The sequence below is a fragment of the Corvus brachyrhynchos genome, unplaced genomic scaffold (assembly GCF_000691975.1).
Source record: "Corvus brachyrhynchos isolate BGI_N302 unplaced genomic scaffold, ASM69197v1 scaffold106, whole genome shotgun sequence".
Taxonomy (NCBI): domain Eukaryota; kingdom Metazoa; phylum Chordata; class Aves; order Passeriformes; family Corvidae; genus Corvus; species Corvus brachyrhynchos.
The window spans coordinates 3,247,729-3,265,780 of record NW_008238834.1 but is presented as its reverse complement, the minus strand read 5'-3'; the positions used below and the strand labels follow the sequence as shown (position 1 = coordinate 3,265,780).

The 18,052-nt window shown below is 37.0% G+C and overlaps 1 protein-coding gene across 1 annotated transcript in view; it reads left to right on the top strand.

Moving 5' to 3' along the window:
• The window catches only part of YES1 (YES proto-oncogene 1, Src family tyrosine kinase), a 38,733-nt gene extending 20,992 nt beyond the window's left edge, over nt 1–17,741 (top strand). The window contains exons 2-12 of the mRNA XM_008636817.2: nt 413–685; nt 4,840–4,939; nt 5,610–5,708; nt 8,734–8,837; nt 8,923–9,072; nt 9,296–9,451; nt 9,726–9,905; nt 12,145–12,221; nt 12,549–12,702; nt 13,240–13,371; nt 14,159–17,741. Coding sequence (XP_008635039.1) covers nt 421–685; nt 4,840–4,939; nt 5,610–5,708; nt 8,734–8,837; nt 8,923–9,072; nt 9,296–9,451; nt 9,726–9,905; nt 12,145–12,221; nt 12,549–12,702; nt 13,240–13,371; nt 14,159–14,367 — 1,626 coding nt within the window. The 5' untranslated portion in view covers nt 413–420 and the 3' untranslated portion in view covers nt 14,368–17,741. The remainder of the gene's footprint in view (nt 1–412; nt 686–4,839; nt 4,940–5,609; nt 5,709–8,733; nt 8,838–8,922; nt 9,073–9,295; nt 9,452–9,725; nt 9,906–12,144; nt 12,222–12,548; nt 12,703–13,239; nt 13,372–14,158) is intronic.
• The last annotated feature ends 311 nt before the right edge of the window (nt 17,742–18,052 follow it).

The window sequence follows — 18,052 nt, the reverse complement described above, 5'->3', positions numbered from 1 at the left end:
TACAATTGCTTTGCTTTTACTTCCTATAATTGACTCTGGGTTTGTCACATCTGTTTCGCCCTCCACCCTGCTGTAGAAGACTCCAGTGTCTTTTCCTCATCTGTTGCCTGATTCTCCTTTTTTTTTCTTTGTTGCCATTTACAGTCAATCAAGTAACTGGGATGAAGAATAATCCAAGTGTGCTGTTAGTATGTCAAGTTGTAAGGGAAAATAATTAGGGCTTCCCTGGTCTGGTAATGGTTTCAATTTTACTCCAGAACACTTTTTCATCAGTGTTTACACTCTGCATGGGGTTTAACAGTAATATATTAGCATTTGGGTTAACTTTTTGGGAATATTCTGTGTTAACTATCAAAAAACACAACATGAAGGTGAACTCTTTTTTTTTTTTTCCCCTCTCTCGTTCTCACAGAAGCAACCATGGGGTGCATTAAAAGCAAAGAAGGTAAAGGCCCAGCCATGAAATACAGAACTGAAAATGCTCCAGAACCTGTTATTTCCCATGTCAGTCATTATGGATCAGATTCCAGCCAAGCAACACAGTCACCGTCAATAAAGGGATCAGCAGTTAATTTTAATAGTCATTCCATGACTCCTTTTGGAGGGCCTTCAGGAATGACACCCTTTGGAGGAGCATCATCTTCATTTTCAGCTGTGCCAAGTCCATATCCTAGTACTTTAACAGGTGAGTGTTACATAAAATGATGCTATTATTATTGTTTATTATTATAGCTGCTTGACAGTCATAGCCAAAAAAGTACTATGACACCTCACTGTGCAGAAATAAATTGCAAATTTAAAATAAATTGTCTTTTAGAGGTTCCTGATTTTCAGTATCTTTACTGCTCAGATAATAATGCAGCCTGTATTCACTAGTGACTGGGGCGTGGAGGTTGGGTGTTTAGGCTTTTATTTTTGTGGAGACAATTAGGATCACAGCACAGAGAAATTTTACTAAAGACAATAATGGCAATAGTTGATGAAGTTACGTTAGAAGTTCTAAGCTATTGAAGGGATGCATATGGGATAATGTCTTTAAACTTAGAGATGTACAAAATGAAAAACACTTCAGATTCAGGAAATTGATATTTTAAACTGGTTTCAAGTCTGATTACTTTAAGTTATATTAGTACAACATTGAATCAATTTATAAAGCTAAACAGGATTTGCATTATATTCTGTGTATTTTACTATGGGAACAATACGTATGAAATGAAAGAGCAGAATTCTCATTGTTGGTGGTCATATTAAAACCAAAATGGGCAATGTAAAAATAGAATTTGCAACGCACAGAGACCTTCTTGGCTGAGGTATAGAGGATACAGCATTTTAAGGCAACATGCACATTTGGTATTATAAACTCACCATTATATCAAAATCTTAAAACACACAAAAATATTGATTTTGTCCACATAGCTAATTTCACAGTTTAGATGGATATTTTTGAGAGGAAGCTGTGATTTATTCTTTTTTTGAGAGGCACAAGAAAGAAAGACATTTATTCCAGAAGCTCTGCACAGACACTTCACAAAACAGAGTAAATAATTTCTTATTAGTCTACTTCTAGTTTTCCCACAAACCTCTAATGTTGGCACAATTACGGTGCTTAAATGTTTGCAATGTTACTGTGGCATTTAAAGTCTTTTAAACGCGAGAAATTTGAGATCTGTGAAGATGCATTCTGACCTTGACATTAAGCAATTCAGGAAACCAAGTATGAATTGTCAGGTAATGGTGATCACCTTGTAGTCCTTTTCTTGGGAATACATTAAAAGCCAAATAATTAAAATGAACATCTAGCCTGTATCATTTATGAGTCAGCTCTGAATCCCTGTTTTGCATGAACATGCAGAAATTAAATAAGGGCAGCATTTCTTCATATTCATTAGCTCTGCTGAGGAAAGTTTATTGTATTTCATCTCCTCCAAGAACCTCTTACTAGATCTGGTTCTTTGGTCATGTAGGAATCTCCAGCAGTGCATGCAGGCACTCCTGGGCATAACCAGACATCAGGGATGTGGCCCCACACCAGGTACCACAAATCCTTTTCTGCAGAGACCAGACAGGATGTTCTGTTCCCTGTTCTTGTTCCTGCTGGTAGTTAAGCATGTTATATCTTGAACCAGAGTCAACAAGAGAGATTTCTCCTGAAAAGAGAGTCTAATATCTCATCAGTGTGAAATCGGTTATCAGCAGGCAGGCTGATTTGTGTGAATGCTCCCATTGTTTTGCAATTAGATAAAATGATGCTGCATATTAAATTATTCCTCCTCGTTCTGTAAAATCAGCCTATCCACAAAAAAAACACACATTTTAAATAAAAAAAATAAGTATATACATAGATAAAATTGCGCTAACAATTTGGTAAATTCAGTACTGCTTTTCAGATCAGTCGAAATTGGGTGTTTTTGTGAGTGAATGAGATGACAACCTTCATCTGGCTGTAAGCTTTTTGTGTTTGTGACCAGTAAAACACTGGATCACATTCTGTCGCCCTTTGCTTCATGAGAGAGGAGAATAGATGGGCTTGTCAAACAGGATGTAAGTGTCAGTAGTACTTACGCAGTTGATCAGTGATGTGTGACAAGAGGATGATATGGTTGTCATCGTGGCCTGTAGTGAGGCTGAATAGAGTTGAGCCATCTTTTATTCCTCTAGAGCAGAAAAGAAGAAATCTGAGTTAGTCACACTGCTCCTGTATTACACATGGTCTGTCTTCAGATGCTTTGAATTCATAGAATATTGCTGAAAATGAAAACAGAAAAATGAGCTGCTGTTCTTGCCTTCCATGAAGCTGTGCAAGTACTAGTGCTCTGTAATCCCCATGCTGAACAAGAGGGTAAAGTCTTCTCTCCAAAACCAGTCATAGATTAGAGGATGGGAATACTGACCTAATGAAAGGAAAATCCTTAAGGAAAGTCTTGTGGCTACAGATAGCTTGAGCAGCTAAACTAGATCACCTCACAGTGGTTCACAAAGAAAACAGCTGCAAGAGAGTTGAAAAATCATTTGACAGTATCTTTGCTTAAATCATTCTATGCTGATACTGTTCTCTTCAAGTATTTTATTATTCTTTGCTATGAAAAAACAACGCTTGTGACTGAGAACAAAAAGAGGTTTTATGGTAGCTGAAGTTTTTTGAGGCTCATGGAGTCTCCCAGTTTCTTTATATGCAGTTAAAAATTTTTGTGATATTGTGACTTGAGAGTATTGATTGTGTTCATCTGCAGAAGAACTCTCTGGGGATGGTTTATTTCCATAACACTTGCTTTCTGTTTGTGTGAGTATGTTTGTATCCTCACAATTTTCTTGCTCCACATATCAGTTTGTGTCATCAAAATAATATAGTAATAAAGGCAAAAATTTGTAGAACTGTTTTGATTTTTAACTTAAATTAGGAGCTGCTAACTTCTAAGGAATATTTTAATTCATTTTCAGTTTATAAATCACACTTTAAAAAAAGCCTTCAATTACTCTAACCCCCTGTGGGGATTTTTGTTCTGTTTTTCCTAGTGGAACTGTAAATTCATTTCCAGCTGAGGCCTGCTGAGAGACTGTAATCACAGGAAGATGCCAAATCGAATGAAAATATTTAGGTGATCAGGAGCTCTTAAGACAGTGTACATTGCAAAAGAATATTGCATATAGACTTATCCCCATTGCATTATGTATTCTTCCTTTCTGATCACTGCCATATTAACTGTGAGATCTAAAATTAGATGGAACATGTTTCTCTTGGTGGACATGTATATCCTGGTACATATATATGTGCGTATTAGAGATGTAGTGTTATGTATTTAAAAATGTGTTATTGCTTGGACCATCGTTAAGCTTCTTAAATGTTCATTAGATGAGAAATAGCATTTCTAGGGCTTAAAAAAATCTTCCTGAATTGTCTATTTGCGGTTTTCTATTTTAACTTTCTCCTAGTTATGGTACATAGTTCTTTATTTTTGCTAGTAGCTTGTACATCTCAAACAGCCTGTTCTCCTTTCCCTCTTCCTCTTTTAGCCCAGTTTTATAGATTAGTTCTTTAAAGTATAGAAAAAGGTTTCCTCTTGGTAAGTGTAGAAGCCTTCCTACCATCCACCTCTCTCACATCTGTCCTATCTGGGGGACATGTTCAACAGCGTGCCCTATACCAGAAGTGGGATGGGAAAGCATATTCCTTAGGGTTGATGGAGTGCAGCTGTTCCTCACATGACTTGTCTTGGTCCTTGTTCTCTGATGGATCATCCTCAGCAAGGGTCTGCATCACTAGTGGGGAGACCTGGTGGAATCAAAAAAATCATTAGTGCTAAAGCAGAGAAATGTCTTTGTCCCCAGGAGAATACTTTTATTTCTGGTTCAGTTCCTTGAGTAGGTCTTGATGTGTAACCTCAAAAAGTTGGGAATGCATCAGTTATTTATGGCTAAATTCAACAGAAACTTCTGTGAAAATTAGTGGCTGATGGTTCACCATTGTGGTGGTGTGGGTTCTTCCAGAATTGCATTTCTTAACAAGAAGCAAGCTTAATAAAGAAGCTATGGGGTTTTTTTTTACTGATGATGCATCATGCAGGTTTCTGTATATAAGTGCTGTAATTATTAATGTAGTTCCAGTGATGTGTCTAGTGGCCTTTTGTGGTGTGGAAGCATATTTTCAGAATATCTGTTTATAGGCATTGCTCTGCCTTAAGAAAAGAGCAGATTATTGATCTGGCTTCCAAAATGAGATACAACTCAGAGTGTTTGCTGCTTCCAAATCAAAAATGATCAATTATTTTACACACAAGTCCTTAAATCAAGTGTTGGAACATTACTGCTGTATCCTATGGGATTTTTTTTCTTTTTTCTAAGGTGGTGTTACTGTATTTGTGGCCTTATATGATTATGAAGCTAGAACTACAGATGACCTTTCATTTAAGAAAGGCGAACGGTTCCAGATAATAAATAACACGTAAGTGTTCTCATTCACAGACTTCACTGCATTGTTGGGAATAATTAGATCCTCAGTTCTTTTGGAGATCTGTATATCCTATTTCAGTGAAGAGTAGATTGGTTTGGTTTTTGTTTTTTTAAGGCATTCAATATTCAACAAGCATGGGGTTGCAATGTATAATACTGCTAAGACAGTAACTTTTCAGCCTGAGATCAGGGTTTGGGTGCAGATGTAGAACTGTAGCAACTGTGGCCTCTTCTTGGTTGTGTGACTTCCTTCCCCTCCCTGCCCTAGCAAGGCACAGCTGCCCCTTCGGGGCAGCAAAGGTGGGGGCATGTACTTCTCCATCCCAAACTCTGCCCCTGGAGTTGCTCTCTGATCTGGAGAGGCAGATGAAGACTAGACAACTCAGATGTTTATTTACACGTCTCTGCCATAAAGCATTTTGGTTTTACATTAAAAAAAAAAAAAGCCCCAAACCTTTAAAATATTAAATTCCACTAAGAGGTATTTGTGTTGCTCACAACATGAGAGGTATGTAGGTGCAGCACAAACTATTTTAGATGCCTTCATAATTAAAATAACATGTTGCCTAAATTTACCTGCCTTTCATATGTGAGTACATTACAGGTGCTACGGAATTATGTGTTGTTTGTATGTGGAAGAGGTAATTAATGTTTCATTGCAGGGAAGGAGACTGGTGGGAAGCAAGGTCCATTGCTACAGGAAAGACAGGCTACATCCCAAGCAATTATGTAGCTCCTGCAGACTCCATTCAAGCAGAAGAGTAAGACGCTGTATCTTGTCAATCTTACTGTCCTTCTACACTTTGTACCCTGCGGTGATACTATTTTTTAATTCATTATATGTAACATTTCAGGGTAAAGGAGGAGAATACTACTAATGAAGGGAAAGCAATGCTACTTGGATTATGTCAAATGTATAATTATTAGTAAGCATGAGGTGGACACTCATGCGGATGTTTTATGCCTGCTTGCTTACATGCAGGGCTAAAGGAGAAAGGATGGGAGAATTCAAGAGTGATAAAAATTGAAGGACACACCTGGTGTATCATGTAAAGCAAAAATGAATGGGTTTTAGCTAAAGAGTTCACACACCATCAACTCTAGGTTTTTATCCTTATTTTTGCTTGCCAAACCCTGAGTCAAGATCAGCTGTATCCTTGGTCTGAGCTAACTTTACATTCTAAAAAAGCATTTGCATGCACAATTACTGCTAATCTATTAATCTGTAATAACTTTCTGGTGACAAAATTTTTTTATATGCTAAGGACTGCTATGAATTTGGAAAATTACACTGCTTTGTGTACCAGTACTTCCTACATTTATTTACTAACATTTATTTACTAACATCCTGGAGTGCTTCGACAATCACATGAAATGACTGTGGAACCTGTAGGTTGGAGTACAGTTTTAGTTTAGTTAGGCTTGTTCCAAGGGATTGTATTTGTTGTACTAGAAATACAAAGTTGCTTTGTATACAGCTCTTGCTTCAATATACAGGCATGATAGTGCCAATAACAGTTCTCTGACACATGATCTGTGCACTTCTCTGTTTGCTACTGCACGTCTGGGAAAAGTGCCTGATGTTCAAATGTTTCCTGAATCTCAAGCTGAGACTTTAGCATGCTGCTGCTGCTGCTCTCACTTGGTTCTTTGCTATTAAAATATGATTACATCAAAGATGCTCCGTTATTTTACACCCTTGAGTTTAATCTGGTTTTAAAATTACTAACTCTTGTTTATTTTTTGGAAAAAAAAGGCAAAGGTTTCCTTTTTTTAAACTATGCAATAAAAGCTTATGTCATTACAACTGCAGTGCTGATAAAATGGAAATGATAGCCCTTTACAAAGAAAGTATGGCTCCTAAACACTGACAGAACAGAGTGGTGGGATTTGTAATGGGTTTATGCGATGACTAGAGGTGAGAGTGAAGGGTGATGAATAAGGAAGCTTTTAAAAAGTCTTTATTTTAAAGAGCCAGTGCTAATTTTAGGAAATATCCCCACAGCATTTGGAATACAGTTCATTTCTTTTAGAGTTTGTTAGCCCTATGCTTTGATAGTGTTTGTAGATTTTGTGTTGTGACTGCAATTAGAGTTATCAGTGCAAAAGCAGTACAGAGCCCCAAGTTGCTAGGATTTTGTCTAAGTGGCTTTTTCTAAGCCTGAAGGCATTTGTAGCAGAAACTGCTTGTGACAGGATCCATATTATTTGTGTGCTTTTTCAATGACACCATAATATAAACATTTAATTGTCTCTAAAAAAGAAAGCAATTCAACCCTACTATTACTTTATAGGTAGTGAAATAAAACAGCACTTTGCAATGTAGTTTGTAAATTGTTGTAGTAGTCTAGGGAAGAGGCATTTTCATGTGGAGTTATGAACTAGGATTCAAGTTTGCTTCTGTAAGATTATAGGTTACATCCAAATTGTCTTCAGCATGTATACTCTCATACCCATTTCTAACTTTGCACATCTCCTTCAACAGTCAAACTGCAAATACAACAAAATGTAAGAATAAGTTTCAAATTCCCATGTGATTGCACAGGCCATTCTGTTCATGGCCAACAAAGTGATCCATCTTTATCTACATTTTTTCCCCAGAAAATGTTTCACCCACAAAGCCATTGTTTTGCAGCAGTTTTCAATACTACTTTTCCCATCACTCATGAAGCCAAATTAGCTTAATGATAAGACAGTGACAGACAAAAATTTACACTTAGCATCACTTTGTAACTTCTGAGGCACCTAATCAAAATAAAATGTAGTTAGAAATAAGTGTTATTCCTGAGTCTGGGGATTGATATGAAGATGGACCTTAAAATTATCACTGGCTCAGGACAGTGCTGTGTGCAGGCTGTTCATCAGGATGAGCATGCTGTGGGAGTGTAGAAGAAAAAACTCCTTTTGTGAAAGAACTGAAGGCAAGAAAAAATGCAAGTCTTAAAACATCTGTGTTCTTTTTGATATCAGAATGATTCAGCAATTTGAAATGTTACTCATAGAGAAGTAAATGACACCTACCATAGGGTTGCTCCTAAATGATCGGTAGAAAAAAGTGCTCCCTCTACCGAGGTAGAAAAAGATGGGAAGCAACAGATACTGAAACAGGAGAGTTTCCAGCTGAATCTAAGAAACTTTTTCATCCTGAGGACAGCCAGGAAGGGGTACAGGTTGCACCAGGTTGATGGTCTGTCCTTCAAGGTTTTCAAGCCTGAAGTGGACGACATCCTGAGCTACTAGGTCTGATCTCACTGCTGACCCTGCTTGCAGCAGGGGGCTGGACCAGAGAACTTCAAGGGCCCCTTCCAGCCTCAATGAACCTGTCATCCAATGATATTTATGCACACCCACTTTGCATTAAATATTGTTTTCTAACAAAGCCAGAACTGCTTAAAGAAGAGAGTTTTAGCTGCTGCAGCATTGAATGTGCTGCCAAAGTGTGTCATCTGATTCATCTTGGCCTATAAACTTAACCTGAGGAGGGTGTTCATTTCAATGTTGATCTCCATTGTTAAACCAGCAGAAAACCATAGTATTTGCAGATATAGGCCTCTTTACATGTATTTTGTAAATTGTAGAAACGAGAGTCATGTAGAAATAGGTCATCTTCATCTTTTGATTATATGGATGTCATTGCTTTTGCTGATCTTTGGGATACTTGTAGCCCAGTAACTGTTTTGGAATATTAGTAGTCCAGTCAATGCTTGAGATTTCTAAATCTTTTGCTTGTATGAGTACCAAAGTATAGGAAGCTTTTATTTACACATTTCCTTTTAAATTTTCTAGGTGGTATTTTGGTAAGATGGGCAGGAAGGATGCAGAAAGGCTACTTTTAAATCCTGGGAACCAGCGTGGTATTTTCTTAGTAAGAGAGAGTGAAACCACTAAAGGTATGTATGTGTCTGTTATGTTGGCGAGATACATTAAATGTGATTTTATATTTTGTTGAAGAACCAGATGTGCCTTGTTTCCTAGGTGCTTATTCCCTTTCTATACGTGACTGGGATGAGGTCAGAGGTGATAATGTAAAACACTACAAAATCAGGAAACTTGACAATGGTGGATACTATATCACAACCAGAGCACAATTTGAATCTCTACAGAAGTTGGTGAAACACTACAGAGGTAAGCCCAAGTTCCAGTGTCCCAATGTTACCCTGTGCCTACTGTGAGGAAAAAGGACTGTGTACATAACTTATTCTTAAAATTCACAACTATAAAATTTATTTCTGATTTCAATAAAAAGTAAATGGACTAGTTCTTTTTATCAACTTTAGGATGTTGCTTTTGTTACAGTCTTACCCCTGCTTAACTGTGAAGCTGTTAACTATTTTTTCTGTTTTTTCAGAACATGCTGATGGGCTGTGTCATAAGCTAACAACTGTGTGTCCCACTGTGAAACCACAAACACAGGGACTAGCAAAAGATGCCTGGGAGATTCCTAGAGAATCTTTGAGGCTGGAAGTTAAGTTGGGCCAAGGATGTTTTGGTGAAGTGTGGATGGGTAAGAGCTTAATGTGACACATTTCGGTTGTTTCTGTGAAAGTTTTAATAGTGTTTTAAGTAAATCAGTATTGGGATCTGAAAAGATAATATCATAAAGAAATGAAGGGCAAGAATACCAGTTATGATCATGCACGTAATTGTAAAATTAATATTCAGTATAGTTCTAGTTTATGATTATTCTGTTAGCCAAAAAAACAGAAGCAAAGAAATAGTTTCAGCAGAAAATCTCTTCACTATTACAGTGGGGAATAAAACCTGATCTGTTTCTTTAGGAACCTGGAATGGAACCACAAAAGTAGCAATCAAGACACTAAAACCTGGTACTATGATGCCAGAAGCTTTCCTGCAGGAGGCTCAGATCATGAAGAAACTACGACACGACAAGCTTGTGCCACTGTACGCAGTCGTTTCTGAGGAACCAATCTACATCGTCACTGAATTCATGACAAAAGGTGTGTGACAGGACAGTTAGAAATACTACACTTAAAAGGTTATTTAAGACCTCAGCAGTAAATCAAATGTTTAATTAATGCTAGGTATAAGATAACTGGAGTATAAGTGTTAATTTTGATTAAATGAAAATGAACAACGCTTGACCTACTTGGAGCAGTTCTGATTTAGATCATGGGCAGAGGCATGATTTTTTGCACATCTGTGTCACCCTTGCCAATCTTCCAAGTATAAGACTGGGGGTTTTTTTCTCGTCATTTTTAGTGTGTACAGTCAGTCACATTTAAATGGAACAGTATAGGTGGGAATATCATTGTGGGATTATGCCTGCCTGTAGACATGCTATCAACAAAACACGTTGGGCTTTGGGGTTTTTAATGTTTCTTTCCCAGCAGTGTAATAGTAAATTTTAAAAAGGTTGAGTGGGTTTTTTTTGCAGACTCCCTCCTTTATCCCCTTGTTTTCAGTCTTTCATCCTTCTTCCTTTGCTCCATATCATTTCCCCCTCCCCCTGCTGCTGAAACAGAGCTTTAGAGATCTAGGCAGAATGTAGAAATAAACATCATAAGCATATTAGTGTTAAGAAGCAGCAGATTTTCAAGTCAATTATTCAGTTTTTTATAAAATGCAGACTTCCAACTCATAGAGAAATTTTATTGTCGTCATAAGATACAGAAGCAAGGGAATGGCTAGTTGTGTTCAGTATGGCGCCACAAATGTATGGGTTTGCTTTTTCCTGCTTGGATGGGGTTTTTAAAGGGTTGTATTAGTTTAAAAATGTAAAAAGGAACAGAAAATATAAAAAGTTCTCCTGTGTTATTGTTGTTCCTAAATAACACTAGACAGTCTCTTAGATCTAAACCTGCCATGCAAAATCAGTTTTCATTGTCAGGTTTCAGCAAGGCAGTAAGGAAAAAAGAAATTTATAACTGTCTGTCTAAAGAAAAGCAAAGTTTACTACCAGAATTGGATACCTTGCAAAAGCAGAAGTAAAGAATTGTAATTTGTCTAAATTATGGATTTTAAATGCCATTGGAAGCTTCTTATTGCTTACCTTTGACAAACTTCTCACATTTTACAAAAAAAAACATAGAACTGCTTTGTTCTAAGGCAGTAGAACAATTTATTTTTATTTGTATTTCCCCTTTTACAAGGAAAAGAAACAGGTAAAAACTGCAAAGTATCCAACTTTTTTTTTTTTTTTGCAACGTGGACAGGTTACTAGAGATCAGTGTGAAATCTTTGCTCCTCTTCAGTCCTTTGATCTCATGAACCAAGGTCAGAAAAAGTCTGTGCAAACACACACAGCAAACAGCAGCAGCAGTGGGAGTCTGCCACATTTTCACTTTCACTATGCAAAAGTACAGCAAGTCACTAAAGTCATGTTGGAGGAATCTAATTCAGAGTTACTGCTATGAATCCACTTCAGGATATGCAATCAAGTGGTTTCTTTCCCCATCATGGCCACACTTGTAATTTTGTTGCTGTAATTTTGACTGTGACAAGGCTGAGTAGTTACCAATCTTCAGCAGTTTCTTAGGAAAGAGGTCATGTGCATTCATCTCATGACATAATGCCACCTGTAGTGAAAGCTGTTGTGTAGAGACAAAGCTTTACTGCACACGTAAAGGTTGCTGTCTTAACAGAAGCACAGGTCCTTGGAACTGATTTCAGATGCTGCTCATGTAATGTTCTGGGTACAATTGCATTATATAAATGAGAGAAAATAAGGTATCATAAAGAATGGAAGATAGTTTTGTTTTCCCCTGTAAGAAAGAAAATGCAACAATTTCAGAATAATTTCTCTAGTATATGATAGGGGGTGGCAGAAAAATGTAAGTAAGGCATAGAGGTTTTTATGTTCTGTAATTATAAATCGTACAGTGGAAGAAAGTCCAGCTAGGAGGAGCACTGATACCAGCAACATTGGAAAAATTCTAATGTATTGCCAAAAACAGCAGTCTGATTTATTACTGTTTAGTTATCTGCATTATCGAAGTGGATTCCAAACCACTTGGATAGAGTTGCACTAACCAGTTGCCAGCATGGAGGTAACCATGGGCTTCGTTACTGGGTCACATATTCTGGTAAATTATGGATTTTCAAATACGGATTTCATGAGATAAATGTGTCAATTATAATGTCTAGGAAAAAAATCTCATTTGTGTTTTCAGGTCAAATTAATGTTTTGGTTTTTTCTTCCTTCTCCCCCTTCCCCCCCAAATGTGTCATGTTTTACAGGCAGCTTGCTAGACTTCCTTAAAGAAGGGGAAGGGAAATACTTAAAACTCCCACAGCTGGTTGACATGGCTGCTCAGGTACCAAAAAAACCTGTATTTTGTGCTTAGAGAAGAGATATCAGATATCAACTAAACATAAATATCGAATGCTCTGGCTATTGTATGCTGCTCTGTCTTACACCTTCTGTTGCAGGTTTTAATTTGTCAGAAAGGAAACAGTCTGGTTTGCAATTAGCAGATACTCTTTAGCCAGACACACTAATCAGTGCAGAGCTCTGGGTTGCAATGCTATACTTCTATACTTTCACAATGGGAATGGAGCTAAAGTAAAGGGGTGCAGCTCAGTGCTTGGGATAAATGTATATAGTCATGAAAAATAACCTTTCATAACACTTTCTTTTTAAGATTGCAGATGGCATGGCTTACATTGAAAGAATGAACTACATTCACAGGGACCTCCGGGCAGCTAACATTCTTGTAGGAGACAATCTCGTGTGTAAAATAGCAGATTTTGGTTTAGCAAGGTTAATAGAGGACAATGAGTACACTGCAAGACAAGGTAAGGCCAATTAATTTAATTAATAAGACCGGTTGCCTTTTAATTGCTTAGAACTATTACATTTAGCAGAACATGCCTGTGTATTGTGTCTTCATGAATAAATATCATGCATGTAAGTGTCCTTTCACAGCTATGTTTAGGTGACCCCCTCACCTAAGTGCAGTCCTAGTAAACTTCTTTTGTTCAAAGTTATGTGGCGGTTTGTTTGTGTTTTCAAAAAGCATTTTTAATTATTTTTGGGGGATAAACATGCTACAGTTCGAAGAGAAATGAGATTCCAGAGAAGTTGCTCATCAGGTTCACTTTTTGAAACATATTTAACACATTCTCAGGTGTCTTTAGTGGTTCCAGATATTGTAGCCAGTAGTTTATGCCCTAGTTTGAGAAATATTAAAACACCAATACCACCTTGAATTTTATCAATAAAGCAAAGTATAAAACTGTTTTTAGTGCAGTATTATTTTCAAAATATTTTGAAGAGTAAGCAAATTATGGATTAGTAAGGGAAGACTGAGAATCTCTTTCCAATGTTTGTAGGAGCTAAATTTCCAATTAAATGGACCGCTCCAGAAGCAGCATTGTATGGTCGGTTTACAATCAAGTCGGATGTGTGGTCATTTGGAATTTTACTGACAGAGCTGGTAACTAAGGGGAGAGTGCCATATCCAGGTAACAGGAAAATTTAATGGATTTTTCTTTTCTTTGTTGTATTCTGTGCCTCTGAAGTTACCTTTTGTACTTTTTGCTTTTATTCAGAGCCCACAGTTGACAAGCAGAGACAAAAACTTAGGCACACCTCACTTGTTCCTTTGTTCACAAAGATACTTTGTTTTATTTTCAGATTAAATATTGCATATTTTAAAGTGTTTTAAGATAATAGCACTTCTAAATGTGACTGACAGTTTATTTCAGATTAGTGGGTATCCTTATGTTTCCTATCTGTCTGTTCCTGATATTTCTACTTTTGACATTTTCCCAGGCAACAGAGAGCATCAGTACACTGAACCTGCTAAACCAGTTTTTTGAAACTAAACATATTTCAACAGATACTTTGCTGGGTCTGGAATTTGTAAGGCAGTTCTGTTAGGGATATATAAAGCATTTTTCTTGGCCTGGTTTCAAATTAAGTGGTCCTTGAGTGGAACCTAAGGCAGGGAGAAGCTATTTGTGCTTGAGTCTCCTTTCTAAAAGGACAGGTCCAAGGCAGTGGGAAAGGGAGAAAGCGTACATACGGAATAAGGACCAGGTATTGAGGAATTACCAGTGTACCAAAGTAATTTTCAGAAAACTTATTTAATGCAAAATTGTAAAAAATTCATTCACTACAAAGCATTTTCATTAAAGGTTCTGTTCTCACAGAACCACATGCCTTGCAGCTGAAGAGATTCTTGAAGAAAAACTTTGGGAACCTGTTCTTTGCATAATGTCATTCAGAGCTAATATGCTTTCCCTTTAGGAATGGTGAATCGAGAAGTTCTGGAACAAGTGGAACGTGGATACAGGATGCCTTGTCCACAAGGCTGCCCAGAGTCTCTCCACGAGTTAATGAAACTGTGTTGGAAGAAGGACCCTGATGAGAGACCAACATTTGAGTATATACAGTCTTTCTTGGAGGACTACTTTACTGCTACAGAACCACAGTACCAGCCTGGAGACAATTTATAAGCCAACAGTCTATATAACATGCACAAATCTGCCAAATCTAAAAGACTTGCAAAGAATTCCTGAAGTCTCTAAGGAATCACAGGAAAGAAAATCTTCGCTACTTTGCATGCTCTTAATGGCAAACTGGAATTTCATAATGCAGTTGCACAAAACCACTTTTAAAGTGTTATACTCTGATTTACCAATGACATGTTTTTATTTTTTCCTCTTTCCCAACTTATTTTCAGGGTCCAAAGGAAGCTTACTGAAAATACGGGGCAGAAAAAATAAGTGTTGGTGTGAACAATAGCAGAAAAAACAATGTTTCAAATCCTTTATTCTCCCAATATTTGCTAATCATTCTACTAATGAGAGAATTGTCTGGAATTAGTGATCTTGGGATAAGGCATTGTTAAAGCAGAAGAACTTTGTGGGACCAAGCAATTCTATTCCAGTTCCGTAAAACTCCCTGTGTTTAAAACTACATGTGTGTGCCCCCACCCCCACAAAACAAAAGATGGTACAACTGTACTTGATTTATAGTATTGATCTTTAAGCTTCCGCTTTCATGGACTTAATTAGGGTAGGCAGGTAAAAAGAGAAATTGGAACAGTGAATGAGAAACTTGATCTAAATGGTAGACCTCAATAGTGAGATTAGAGAGCATAATGCACTGTGTTAATACTTGTATTAATATAACTGGAAAGTAGCATGAGAGATTTTTCCTTTTTTCTTTCTGCATAGCTAATTAAGAATAATGAAGGTAACTAGAAAATGAGGCAATATTTTATAAAATTGTGTTAAGTATGATGATATTTGAACTTGAAGCTATGTAATACAATCACGGGGGAAAGCCTTTAATCTTTAAAGCTCCAGTGCAACAGCAAGATTTTGTATGGGAAGACTACCTGAACAAAGTTCACTGGGAAAGCAAGACTGAAGCTGGTAAATGGCCACTTTTTAGTCCTTTTTCAGAGAGGTTTGGTACTGTTGTATGTGGCTTGTAAGTGTTAATGAGGGTGGGTGCCACAAGTGCTATCTGTCACTAGTTCAGGGATTTGATTGCACTTTTGCTTGTCTTGGCTATTAAGACACACTTACATGCAGTTGCTCTTCCCACTTCTGCCCTTCCTACAGAATTATTTAACTAAAAATAAACAAAAGAAAATGTGAAAGTTTAAAAACTAAAGGGTTAAACTATATTTAATATTGTCCAAGTGATGAAACTTGCTGGCATTCAGCCCAGCTGACACTACATCTAGATTTATTTTCTTTGGCTACTGACATATCAAGCAATAACGTCATGTCTTTAACGCAACAATTTGCATGAGGTTCTTGAATTTCTGATCAAGCTTACATACTTTAATTTTGAAACACTCTTACTTAGTTACCAGCTTGGAATTCATATTATCATTGTAAAGCTATCCAACAAAAGAATTCAGAAAAGCTGGTAATATAGTTCTGGTACTAAACTTAACATTCATGCGTTTACACTACATTGAATCCAACTACCAAACAGATCTGTGTAGGAACAGTGCCATGATTTTTCATTTTCCCTCATCATTGCTCATCAACTATACATCTGTGGTTATCAAATTTTAAAAGGGCTTTCTGTAAGAAAAACAAAAACAAAACAAAAAAACACACAGAGAAAATAATCAAAAAACCCAAAAATATTATGAAATTTTAATTTTTCTAAATATTTTAAAATTAATAACACAATCATATGAGTTTATGTATTAATACAGTCATAACAAAAAAATGCCAAAAATGACACTGGCATTGTATGGATTTTTAATTACTGAATGGAACAGTTCATTGTAATAACACTTGTATAGTAAAGGAATAAAACACTAACTTAATGAACATGTTCATTGTAAATGGTTGTGTATTATAAAACTTCTCCAAAAGAGTTTGTATGTTTATGAAAATTTATTTGTTTCACCTGAAGACCTTGATGTGGTTCTTACCCTAACAGAGTTTAAAATTCACATTCACACTTTTTATATAAATAGTAATAAGTTTAATTATGTAACTAAGTATTTTTATAAAGTATGACATTGTTGAACTGTTTTGCAGAATTGGTTCAAAATAAATTTCACCTTGATTGCATCTGCTTATTTGAGGTGGGGGAGGGGAGAAGGTGGGAGGGGGCCAAAAGCAGAGTAGCCTTCACATTGAGGGGAGAAGGACAGGAATAAAAGATTCATGAGGTTTTTTTTATCCTCTGTAAATTGTTTTAATGTACTTCCATGCAGGATTGTGAGTTCATGGTGCATTATTGCTGTTAAAAGGGAGATATTTTCTAGACTGGTTCACAGGTCCTTGGCAGGAATGGGTTAGAACAGTTCTGCCTGGGCTTAAAACAAACCCCCATGGTGGACAGACAGACAGACAGACTTGGGATTCTTGTGAGAGCACGTCCAACTTAAACTCTCAGCTGGCAGTCACTGCCACGCTGTAAGGCAAGCACATATCCTTCCTCTTGCTTTGTGTGGGATTAGCAGCCACTGTTCACTTCTGTCCAATTTTTCAGGGAACTTTATACATTTGTTCTTGTGATAGCCAATGTTTTATCTCAACCTCATTGAATGTTACCTGTCTCAACAAACGACTCAAAGTGCAGATCCTGGCATGTATATACAGTGCCACTGTAGATCAAGGGGCTAGTACTGTTTGAGTTTCAGTAATAACTAATGCAGCACTAAAAACCATTCTTCTTACAGAACCTACAAACTGCAAAGTTTACTGTATTTTTAGTATTTCCTGTAATGTAATTAATGTTTTACTACTTTTAATGAGAACAATCATGTAATTTCTGGTAATCTGTACTCCTCCCTGTTGTCCATCCGAGCCTTGTGATTCCCATTCTGCATGCTAGGCCTGCAGACTGTTTGTCATGCATTGTTTCAAGTTGTAGTATTTTAAGAATATTTTCATAGTATTTTTGAGTAAAATTCCAAACATAAAACATGTGTACGATCCTACTATTTAGATAAAGTACATTCCTACTTTAGCATAAAGCATTATGAAAAGAACCTTACGTGTTCTTATCCTTGAAACCACTGAATTGTCATTTCACCAGGCTTGTGAGTAGCTCTTACAACTGAAAAGTAGCCTTGAAAAGGTTTGGAGGGGTTTTGGGTTTGGTGGGTTATTTTGGTTGATTGGGGGGTTTTTTTGTTTAAAGAAAGACTTCTAGAGTTTGCTGATGGGCTGAAACAAAGCGGAATGCTGTCTTATCCACAGTCATCTACAATACTGTTTATTCTAAAACACATTATCTACAGCTGGAATAAGTATAAATGAGTATAAAGAAGTAAACTTAATGAGCCCCCACTTCTGTTATTTATTTTCATCTATTCAATAAACTCAGTTTTTAAGTTTTCCATGGAGATGCTGTAGATGTTTGTATTTGTGCCAACTTTCCCCCAACATTCACTTAGAGCTACACAGTCACATTGGGTTTAAACCACAGGAGCACTCAGCGTAAGCTAAGCAGTAGGTTGCAAGCAGGAGACTCAAATTGTCACACCTGGCTTAAGGAATTTAGGGCTAGATTGGAACAGCTGATCTGGGCACCAGAAGCAGGTCTGGGTAGGTAACTGCTGAAGTCCAGAACTGTGATTCACCCAGAACTATTGTCTTGTGCAGTCAGTACCTGGGCTCTGTGCAAGCGTGTGAAAGTGCAGGTGCCTTCATAGCC